Here is a 12,364-nt window from a genome sequence, read left to right as displayed (position 1 = left end):
TATACTTTCCCACGCAGTCACCAGAGGAAAAACAAAAACTGAATATATCTGTCCCGGATGTTTTTGAGGTCAAATATAGGACAATCTTTTCTGTTTCGTAGCCACTTATGTATAAGATATATATATATATATATATATATATATATATATATATGTGATGTATACATATCCAGAGATCTTATGTGCCACACTTGACGAGAAGTTTCCAAGAAGCTGGAGGAATTTCTCTTGGACAAACACAGTGTGGCACGTGCCCCGACTTTTATTCAAATTTATTTTATATTCAGCTAAACCTATTTATAACACCCTATATACTCCTACTTATATATGATATTCCCGAAAATATTTTCTAAAAAAATCTTATATACAACATGTCACATATATGAAACTTATACAGAAAGTCCAACGGGGGATCATTAATTTTAAGTGCCTGCCACATAAGATGCGATATATATTGATAGAATTCTACCTGCATAGAATTTAGTGAATGTTTTCTAGCAGTAAATAAGAAGACTTAACACAAAAACAAACAAATTAGAAATATAAATAAATAAAGTGGAAAACAGCGTGACTCAGATTGTCTCGAATTGTTTATCAAATTATGAGTGCTTTTATTTATATATATATATCATAAATAATAGCTTCATAAATATTCACATAAACGATGACATGTTTTATGTTTATATTTTTTAGCAGGGCTGCAAAAGCTAAAAGTAAATCAATGATTCAGCAACCAGTTTATGCTTGGTTCGTGAAATGGAACTTAGCAGTTGGAGCTTAACAGTTGGAACTTAACAGTTGAATCTTGACAGTTGAGTCTTGACAGTACCAGTGTATGATTAAATCATTAAGTAGTCTCTTATATATAGTTTGAGATGGATTCAAAGAACTGTGAAGAACATTGATACAGAATTTGATGCCTTTGAATTTTCCTCAAAATCGTTCAATAGCCTTTATAAACAAACAAATACACAATAATATATAAGCCTATAACACTTTGTGCCTCATTTTTAATACAATTTATCTTAAAACTATTTTCATCATAAATTTCAAGATATTTTTAAAGTGGACTCAACATTTTTGATATTTTGATATTCCAGATATTTATAGAGCTAATGATTTGCCTTGTTTTGATTTACCGAAAAAAAAAAAAGCTCACACAAACTCAAACTAATCGAGACGTCTCGACTAGGAGATACCCTGAACTTTGCAAGGCGGCGATACTTCAATCATTCTACGAATCCAAAAACCAAAACATGCAAAATATCTATATTTGATATAGGAACACACACAATAAATCTAAAGTCTCCACCATAAACTGTATCCAGACTACGCTTATAGTGCGAATGGTATACGCGAGTATACAATTAAAATTTCAAGTCTCTAGAGTCTCTAGGACAGTCAGACATGGCTAGAGCGACTCAGCTCGTCGTCCTGATCAAGTATATACTTTACTTTAAGGATAGTCTGCCACGCCATACATTTGCACAAAACTGTTATACCCCGAATTCCCATAGTCAATGGGCCTCAGGGTATACAAACAAATGGCCGTGGCTAATCTCTGAACTAAAGCAGAACCTCCACTGGTAAACAGACATAAATCAGACAGGGGGAAACGTGTCGCGTGCCTGTCCAATGTTAAGCAAATTTTGAAAACAAAACAATTGGAAGCGATGCGCTGGGTTGTTGGAAAAGCGGCGGAAGAAATTCAAAGAGAAAATGTCTGGCATTAGTGCCAAGTGGAACGCCTTTGGGTGCGAAACAATTGAAAATTTTATTGGCGCACGTTGCTCGTTGAGGTGAAACAATTAAACTGACATTTACTAAATTGCTGCTGAGAGTGAACTAAAAGTGGCGAAAGGAGAACACAAATTCCAAATTCCAAAAGCCATCGATTTTTCAATGAGAGAAATCTGCGTTCAGCTGTTCAATTTCATAAAATGGAAATGACATGTAAAATGCAAATAATCCGAAATATTTTGTTCAAAGAACTTTTTGCAAATTAGCGATCAAAATGTGGCGCTGAGTGCGTGCCGAGTACATTTTAAGAAAATATCTCTATATATATACATCTGTACATATATATTTATGTACATATATATTTATGGGCAATATAAAAACCCGCTCGAACGTATAAAAAATGCTGGCAAGACAACTCTATCTAGCTATTCGCATGGCCATTTTCATTAAACGAATGAAAAAATGAGAAAAAAAAAAAAAATATTTTTGATTATTTATGTTTGAACATTTGTTGCTGTCCGTCCCAGTTGTAGCCCATCTACAGAGCCACGCCCCTTTAGCCGCAGCGATACCTGCGCCACCACCTAGCATTGCCCATTGAAGCATGGGAATCCGCTGGGCAGTGCCATCTTCTTGGCATCATCTATCTAATGGACGCTGGCAATACAAATGAAAGATTTAATGACTCTCAAGCTGTTCGAGTCAAATGGCGACGTGAACGTATATATGTTTTCGATATATCAGCAAAACTTTGCGCCATTTGCAGATACGAAATGAAAAATTTAGAAACGTACACTGGGCAACAAAAACGGGCAGCTAAGCTGTTGCTATATATGTATATATTTATGTGGAAAATACAGTATATATATAGGAATATATATGTATATATTTAAAGATTTTTCGAGAAGATATGAGATGAGACACTACAAAGGTAACGGGAGATTGAAGTTTGATTATTTTTCTTTTTAATTTTTATTTTAACTATTTTTTAATTTTTTGTTTTTTTTTTTTAATTTCTTGATTGTTTACAAATTTTATCTATTATTAATTTTATTATTTATTTTTTTATTTTTTTTAATTCTTTTACTTATATTTCTTAAAAATCGATATCGACAATATTTAAAAATACGAAAATATATGTATTTGTGTTAATAAATATATTTTTAATATTTGCAGCTTTTTTATAAATCCAGAAAATTTTTGTATAAAATATTTAACCTCTCGACACACTTTCCTTAAAGTAATTAAAACTCAATAAATTTCACAAACGAAAATTTAAATATTCACAATATTTAAAGACTTTGATGTAATTCAAAAACATTTCAAAGTACAATATATATATGATAATAAATTATTCACTTTCAGCACTTGTTGGCTAGTGTAAGCTATAATTTATGCCCGTAGCATACGCAGCAGCAGCACCGCACAAGAGGCCAAACGAATTTTACGCTTTGTTGCAAACTCTGATAATAAATCATAGAATTTAATTTGCAGCAACGAGCATAATGCCAGCCAATAGACAAATGCGTTGGTCCGATTTATATATATAAAAGATATATCTGAAAGGCTTTAGCTCATAATTCAAAATTGCATTGCCCGATGTGGATGTGCGTGTGTTAATGTGTGTTGATGTGTGTGGCCAAGCGCCGTCTTCAAGCGGAGACATTTGGTGAGATTTTGGCCATTAACACAAATGAAAACACATTTTTGTGGCTTTAGTCAGCGGAATTGGGTTTATTGACGGCAAAGTCGTGGACGTCATTTTGGCCTGGCAAAATATCAAAATAGCAAAATCAATATATATATATATATATATATATATATATATATGCAGAAGCAAACACAAGTATTTCTATGTGTGTTCAGTGGGATAGAGACAACTCCATGGTATGGAATGTGAAATACATTTCTGATTGATCTTTCAATGCTGTTCCAAGTTTTTTTATTTTAGTTTTGTTTGAGTTTTAAATAAATAAATATATAATATTTCTTGTGAATTTTTAAATCGAAATTTGTGCACTATTTATATTGCATTTATACAATATATTTAATAATTATCTTTGACTTATTTTTAAGTTTTGTATATTTTCTTTTAGTTTTTTACATGTAAAAATAATTTCAAAAATATATTAGATTATCATTTAAATCATTTTCAATTTATTATATTTATATTTATATTTATTTCTCTTTTAAAACATAATTTTATATTTAAATATTTAAAAGAACATTTTTTTGTATTATTTTTAAAATGATTATTAATTGCATTTAAGAACTTTTTTTCTTATATTTATAGTTTATAAGTTCATGTATTTTTTATTGTTAATTTTTTTATATTTTACCATTCTTTAGAATTTGCATTGCATTCTTTTAGAATTTGCATTGCATTTACATTTTTTTATATATATTTATAGTTTATAAATTCAAGTAATTTTTAATTGTTTATTTTTTTATTGCTTACCAAAATTCTTTTAAAAGCAGAATTTTAACGAGTTTTTATTTTTATAAATTTGTTTATTTTAATTTAATTTTTGATAAATTTGTCGAAATGTATCTTGTGCGAAAGTTTTGGATGTTTTTACCTTGATGTGTTACAATTGAAAAAGAAGATTTGAAATTCAATGGCATAAAATCTGAACCATTTAATCCTTGATTCTCTGGTATGTTGGTCTCATGGAAGTAGACGTGTGTACGCTCCGGATGATCGCGCTCGGAGACGGTCACTTTATAGTAATTGGATCGAAAATAGTACGAATGATCGGCCCAGGTCGCTTCCGGCGTGGGTGGCTTTTCAGATAACCAACTGAAGTGCATTTTGCAAAGGCAATTTTTGTTTTGGTATTTTTTATTTTATTTTTTATATTTTTAATTTTTATTTGTTTATTTAATGAGTTTCGAAACACGTGGTTATTTTTGAAATAAAGACACTTAAAATTTAGGACAATTTAATTTAACAACACGTCGAATGTTGTGCGCATTCTGGCTGAGCAGCAGGCAGCAAGGATAAGCAGTCAGATTCTTTGCTTTGGGGCATATCCTTGCTGAGCGAGGCGCAGCACAAAATAGGCAAACAAACGTTAGGATTTAGCAACAAGAATTTAACACTCACGCGCTTAAAGAGAAATTACAACGCGTTATATAATAGCACGTAACTAGAAATAGAATTGAATAAGAGCTAAAAAAATGTCTTTGAAGATCAAGTCCTGTGTGTGAATATCCTTAACACACAGGTACACACACACACCAGCACACACACACGAACACACACTGAATTGTTAAATGATGCTGCTTAATTAATGTATTTAACGCGATTTGAATTTTGCCAGCGACGTTTTCTTTTCTCAAAAGGTCCACGCGTCTCTACGTCCCGATTTCAAGTGAACATCGACAGTTCCAAATTGAAATTAAGGCCAATATATAAAAGCATGCCAGTTCCTAGCACAGAGATGCGTCTCTACAGCAGCAGCAGCAGCTGAAGCAGCGACGCCAGCAGCATAGACCAGTCAACACACACACACACAGACACACTTATGGCCAGAGCTAGCAAAAAAATATGGCTGCCGATGTTGAGGCCTGTGCTGCTATAAAGTAGGCAGCAGCAGAGCCAATGAACGATATATAAAATATATAATAAAAAAATAAATAAATTGGAAATATTTGCCATATGACAAGTGTGTGTGTGTGCGAGTGTATGTGTATGTGTGTGCACATCTGTATATAGAGAACATGGCTAAAACAGTCGAGCTAAACATGTCCTAGTATTTGTCTCTCTGGGACATTTTAACAGTTGTCATTTCGAATTTCGAACTCGAAAGCTGCAAATATAAAATTAATTTATGCATTTCGAAATCATCTATCTCACTCTCTCTTTCTTTCTCTGTGTGTATATTGTAAAGGAAATAAAATTTATTACTTATTGCTGCACAGGCGACATGAAATTTATTAATATTTGCCTATTAAAAATGTTTAAAAATAAATGCGATATATTTTTTTTTATATCCAGCTATAAAACATCAAAAAACGAGATATAAAAAAATATTGCGGAATGTCGAAAATGCGTTAAGCATTATGTCAAACGTTTTTTGTATTAAGCTATAGATGTGTATATATACTTATAGGTACATATATATATATATACTTATGTAATTGATTTTGTATTAGGTAAATCTTAAATATATTTGGCATTGACATCAAAATGCAATTGGCCAAAATCAATCAAAAAAGTGCGGCAAAACATTTTACAATTTCTCATCAAATGAAATATTATGAAGCAAAGTTAAGTTTAATTTAAACTCAATTTAACAATAAAGTCTTAAACTTTTTTTTTTAAATAATTTTGGAAATGCCTACAAATATTTAATACTGTTTTGATCTAAGTTGGGAATGAATCTAAGCAAAGATTCTCTCATTTAATTTTTGATATTAGCTTCATTTATAGTTAAATTATTCAGCTTACATTTTAACCAAGTGCTGCTCCAAGACTCAAGAGTCCATTTCTAGTGGCAACTTGTGGCTGAATAGAGTTGGCTTAGACGTCAGTCAGCTCGCCGCTCTGATGAGCTATGAAAAATGAGTGCAACAAATGCGCAACAAATAATGTCATTTGGGCAAAACGAATCATTTACAATAAACCATCTTCAGGCGAAATGGAGCGCAGCATTAAAGCGTTGCACGTTCCACATGTGCCACAAAGAGGGGCGACACTTGGACACACTTGGGGTTGGGCGTACCGAACGGTGGGCATTTTATTGATTTTCGCTGCCACAAATGAAACGTGGCCGCCGTGGCCGGCGCGATCTTTAATGAGCAGACGACGGACCCAGTTTGGCCTCTTCTCTATTTTCATTTCTTTTTTGCCCCAGCTAATTGCATGGAAGCGTGAAAAGTCGTGCAAATATTTGCAACAGGCGGCGACTACCTCTCAGATATACCTATATTTACACAACTATATCTCTATATGTTCTTATATATATATCGACTTATATATACATAGCATATTTATTTATTGATTTGCAAAAGAAGCGCAATCCCAATGCAGAACAGCTCATCAATCATGCTGAGAATTTAATAGAATCGTGTGCAAGCGTTTTACAACTCGTAGATCCCTCGACACAACTGCATCAATTTAGCTAATTAACAAATATAAAACACAAATTTTAATTACTTCCACGCTGAGGCGAGCGCAGTCAATGAACCATAAACAAAGGAAATTCGCGTTCCATATAAAAACATGTACCATAAATTTATAAAAGTATTGCTAAAATCTCAAACGGACCAAAATACTGAAATATGTTTTGACAATGTTTCTTTTATACCCTAATTGCGTAGTTAAAAGGGTGTATTAGGTGCTTAATGTTTATGCTTGTTATAGGCAAAAGGAAGCTAGTTATGCTCTCGATCAATAGAAGAATCTTAATCTATCAAAGCAATTTTTGTCTTTTCTATAGAATGAATAGATTTCAGGGACTAAAAATATTCTAAATATATTTTCATTTTGAGTATTACGTTTTAGAATATATATATATATATATATATATATATACTTAAAGCTTCCTAGATCGATAATATACCTATATTTAAAATATATTTCAAAGTAAGTTTAAAGTATCATTCCTCAAAGTCATAAGATAAAGCTAGATCTTAAGTCTATACGTTTTGAGGGTACGGCTTTTTAAAGGCAGGTCTAAGACTATAAGAACTAGAGAGATCAGACATTGATATGTAGATACAGATTTTGATAGATGTTGTCCCTTCATAATTTTTAAAATATCAAACATTTGTAATAGATCTTCACATTTATTCGCATTTGTTTAAGCAATCTCCTTATATGTTATAAGAATTGAAGTAATAAATGATGCTAAAGTTTATAAAGAGTTCTGCCTCTGTCTTTCTCGTTCTCTCAACATCAATTCAGAAGAACTCTATTCTGGGTATCTTCTAGCCTACCATTTGCCATTAGAAGACTCCTACTTGCTGTCATTGTTGCTGTCTAATTAAGCTGTCCGACTGTCAACAATTAGCCAGATAAGCCGCCAAACTTATGACAGTTCATCTGTCCGCCCATCTTTAGCTGCATTCTGTCAGTCTCAGTCTGGGGTACATTGCCTCTGTCACTTGTCCATGGTGTCGCAGCATTTCTTATACATAAATATATATGCACATATAACATATGTATATATGTTTATTTTTGAGATTTTTTTCTTTCATAATTTACGACATTTTCGCTTTCTATTTTCGTTTGTTTCGCGCACAATGGAAGCGGCCAAGAGCTTGCACTAAATTGCAAATACCAGCCGCTGCTTAAATAGCGCATAAATATTATAAATACTTTCTTGATTAAACAAATCAAATTGCTGTTAATTTAAAACGTAAAATTCAAATTTGAATATAAATTTAAACTGAAACACGCAGCAAAAACACTTAATGGGATTTTTGACATTTTAAACGAATGATTCTACATTGAAAAGTTCTTTGAGATACTCGTATTATTGATATATAAAAATTTATATATAAATATTGTTAAATATTTAAATAAATGACTCACCAGTTACGTTTCCGCCTGTTGTGGGTAGTGGCAACTTCTCAAAGGCAACACTTCGATATGATACTTCAGATTTTCCGTTGACCAGTTCGCTCTACAAATTATTTGGATATGGAAGATGGAAAAAATATAGATAGATATATAAAAAATAAAGTTCAAAGATATGCTGAAAGCCATTACTAAAGATTCAAACTACATAATAATAGTTACAGCAATTCATCCTCATTTTCCCACCGAAATTCTCTACTAGAAAATACCCCGAATTCTGCTAAGAGCTGATATTGGGAAGGATAGAAGAACAGGCAAACGGACGAACTTGGCTAGATCAACTCAGCTCGTCATGTTCACGAATATATGTTTAGTTGGCCTCCTTCATTTCCATTTTCATAAAACCATTATAAGAATTCCCATTTCACGGGCGTACAAAGCTTTGTTTCTAGTTAAAACACAAACTACTGTTCTATATTAAAAATAACTTTTTCATAGACATATGTTTTAGTTGTATTATAATGTACTCTTTAGATCACGTGGACTACATTTAAAATATCCTGAACAGTCATTGATACTTCTTTACAATTTGCTGGCATAGCTGTTGCTCGTCAATTCTTATATTTTCTTTTTATTTCAAGTTTAATTTCAATCTTGATACTTAATATCTTTAAATTTGTTAATTCTTTATCTACATATATAGTTTTATTTTTATATATTTCGTCTTCTTCAATCTGTATTTCTATATATATTTTGCTCACCTGTGTTGTTGTCTGCTTAACCACTTTGGTCGTATGCTCCTCGATGTATTCACTGTGCGAGTATTGTTCGATGCTTTCGACAGCCTGAGGTCAATGAAAATCAAAATCAAAATGCCCAAATTATACACCAGATATATATATATATTTATATGTATGTTCACGATTTCTATTGAAATGCATGGAACAACAGCCAGACATGCGATTGGTCAAAGATTTCGAAATCGGAACACAATCATGAGTACTACTTATGTACTATAGACAGCTATACAGCTATATATATATATATAAATCTGTGCGATTCGTATACTTTGCACTTGTGATGAAATTTGCGCAAATATTTTACAACTAGGGATAGTTCGCTGGCGTCTGCTTATTATTAAAAACTGATCCATTGATTGATATGGACGTAAAAAGGAGGAAGAAAATACTCAAAAGTATAAAACTTGAAAGTGTGAAACTATGCGAGAAGAGGAAGAGAACTAATGAAGCTGCTAAAGAGTGAAAAGCATAACAATAATAATTATACACACACACACACTCCCGAGTCGAGCCGAGTCGAAAGGAAGTGGCATTGATTGACGCTTTTTCTTTATTCTGCCCCCTCGCCATCTCGAGTCATGTGCTAAGAATTTCCATAAGCAAACGCTCTTACATAAGCACAGCACATTATAATGAATGCACAAAATATTTATATTGAAAATATTCAGAATCAACCGAAAAAAAACCAGAAAAAGTCAAAGATACAAATCTCAATAAAATATTTTCGCTATTAATAAGAAGTACGCGAATTCACAGCCAATCAATAGATGGGCAAACGAACGAAAAATATCTATATATATATTGTATAGAAAAAATCGATTTCGAAATATATATATATATTCAAGCTGCAGGTGCTACAGGCATAGACTAGTTTACATGTATGACATGCCTTGGAGAATACGTCACGAACTATAGAATTGCACTTAAGAAACTTTCAGTGTTGTAAAGCGCGACAGTGCGTTAATAATGATGATGATGACGACGGCGACGTGGACAAACTTGAACTAAGAACGGATGCGCAACTAGCCCAGGCAACTAGTCGTAGTAGCTGGCAATATATACACTCACTCAGTCGTCTTCATCTGCTTCTTTCGCTTCTTGCACATCTTTAATGGTTTCCACAACAAATTCAGCACACACACACACACACACACACATATGTAGAGCTTGTGTGTGTGAATTTTATGTACTTATTTTAATTACTTGCAAATTTTTAGTTGCAGCACATGAATTGCATGGCCATAGGCTGCGATGGGCGGCGTATACTTGATATTTTGTGCTGGCCACGCGGTTGCCAGCAACAACAACAAATGTGATTCAGCAGCCTCTTCATTTAGGTTCTTAGCGCTTTTAACACCATTTACAATATACATATATATACACATACATGTATACTATAGCATACCCACACACACACATCTATAAATTTATAATTCAGCAACATTTTATATATATATAAACACATATATATAGCTGCATTTCACACATTTATAGTTGTATATATATTCAAAACTTTGCCGTTGTCTGCGTAAAACTAATTTCAAATATTTTTACATCTACAAAATTTTATATTCATTTTTTTGTTGCTTTTTGTAGTATTTAAATTTAGCATTTTAAATATTTTTAATTATTATTTCAATGTAATTCATATGGACTGTAAACAATGTGTTAATTTATGTTCCACATAATTTACTTTTTTCATGTTGCTGTAAACTGGCAGCAGACCGCAGACTGGCATCTATTTACAGGATATAACATATCAAATATCTTCTAAGGTAAGCAGAATTTCTTGCTTAAAATGCGAATCTCTTATACTTATAGAAACCAAAATTAGAAAAATTTTGTAAAGCATCAAAATGAATCTCTTATTTTGTGATCCAATTGGATTAACTTTTTGAACATATGCAGTAAAATTCAGTTAGCTTTGACTTTAGAACCTGTTTATAACTAACTGACTGTTTGCTTATCTCCCAAGCCTAAATCTCTTAATATAAATGAAATGAATCCTACTTAGATTTCAATGAATTTTATGTATCTGATGGCATCTATTTGCATAAAAATATATGTAACTGCCTATCAAGCATAGACATATTGAAATTTAAATATGCTAAAAAAGCAATTTTCCTCCTTCTGTGTGTGTGGGTGTTTCACGATTTTATAGCCCTCTTAAAAAACTAAATGAAAATAGGGCCAATGTGCTGAATGTCACGTAGACAAAGTAGACCAAATCAACTTTATGCAAAGCTGTTGAAACACAGTCTATGGACTCATTAGGGTGGCTAAAATGGATTGTTTGTTAGACTTACACATGAAATTTTAATTTTGAATGCATTATTATTCAAAACTAAAGATAATTAATCTTTGTTTCAATCAAATAATTATTTTGTATCTGGGCAGAATGCCCGAAAATTAAACTTGCACTAAGAAAAACATGTCCTATGTATATATATATGTATATAAACATAAATATATATATATATATATTTATATATGTGTGTGTGTGCACGCTTTTGCTGCGGCTGTCAGTGCTTATAAACTAATCGCCGTTTATCTTGACAATTCATTTGTCACAACTTGTCAGCATGTGTACTTACAACATAATCAAATATAGCTGAAAACCAGAAGGAATACAGAAATCTAAAACATGCTGAAAATAACTGTACAAAAGAAAGGAAATACTACAGATATAAGAAGGAAATCGATGTACTAGCGCAAGTTTAGATAAAGTTAGAAATTTATGGCTCAAAAAAAAAAAACACAATATTTTTTAAATAAAAACTTATTTTCCATCGATGCAGCAATAATTTCAAGTTTACGAAATTTTTTTAGGGCTGCTATCTCTACAGCATCCATAAATACTCTACTCAACAGACAGACGAACATGTAAGAAGCCAGACAGAAGACAGACATAGCTATAACGACTCGGATTTAAATGTTCAAGAATATGTAGTTAAAACTTCAAAGATCAGAAAAGTTACAATAAAATAGCAGCTAAAAAGTGCAAAGTATACGTATTGGGTTAGATAAAAATATATAAATTAAATAAATTTGTTGTTAAATTAGCAATTATTATAAATTAATTATGGTTTTTTTTTGTGGTTTGGTAATGTGCTGAAGCAACAAAATTGAGCGCAACCAAGTCAGGTGTGTATGGGTTTTGTTTTGGTTTTTGCTTTATGATATATAATAGACATATATATATATATATATATACAATAATACAAATATATATATGCACGATTTACAGAGGCTGTTAACAATTGGCAGATTACAAAAACACACACAAACAACTTACGCA

General features: G+C 31.9%; 1 protein-coding gene across 7 annotated transcripts in view; it reads right to left on the bottom strand.

Annotated features, from left to right (window-relative positions):
• Positions 1-12,364, bottom strand: part of LOC111594610 (filamin-A) — a 41,455-nt gene that overhangs the window by 3,708 nt on the left and 25,383 nt on the right. For 6 of the 7 annotated variants that reach the window (XM_023307985.2, XM_023307987.2, XM_023307988.2 and 3 more), the window contains 2 exons: positions 9,028-9,111; positions 8,282-8,372 (listed from right to left, as the gene is read on the bottom strand). In XM_023307985.2, coding sequence (XP_023163753.1) covers positions 8,282-8,372; positions 9,028-9,111 — 175 coding nt within the window. Of the gene's footprint in view, positions 1-4,319; positions 4,580-8,281; positions 8,373-9,027; positions 9,112-12,364 lie in introns of those variants that run through there. The other variant, XM_023307992.2, reaches the window with a different exon arrangement.

This window comes from Drosophila hydei, unplaced genomic scaffold (assembly GCF_003285905.1).
Source record: "Drosophila hydei strain 15085-1641.00,03,60 unplaced genomic scaffold, DhydRS2 tig00008119-arrow-pilon, whole genome shotgun sequence".
NCBI lineage: Eukaryota > Metazoa > Arthropoda > Insecta > Diptera > Drosophilidae > Drosophila > Drosophila hydei.
This window is presented reverse-complemented; position numbering and strand designations above follow the sequence as displayed.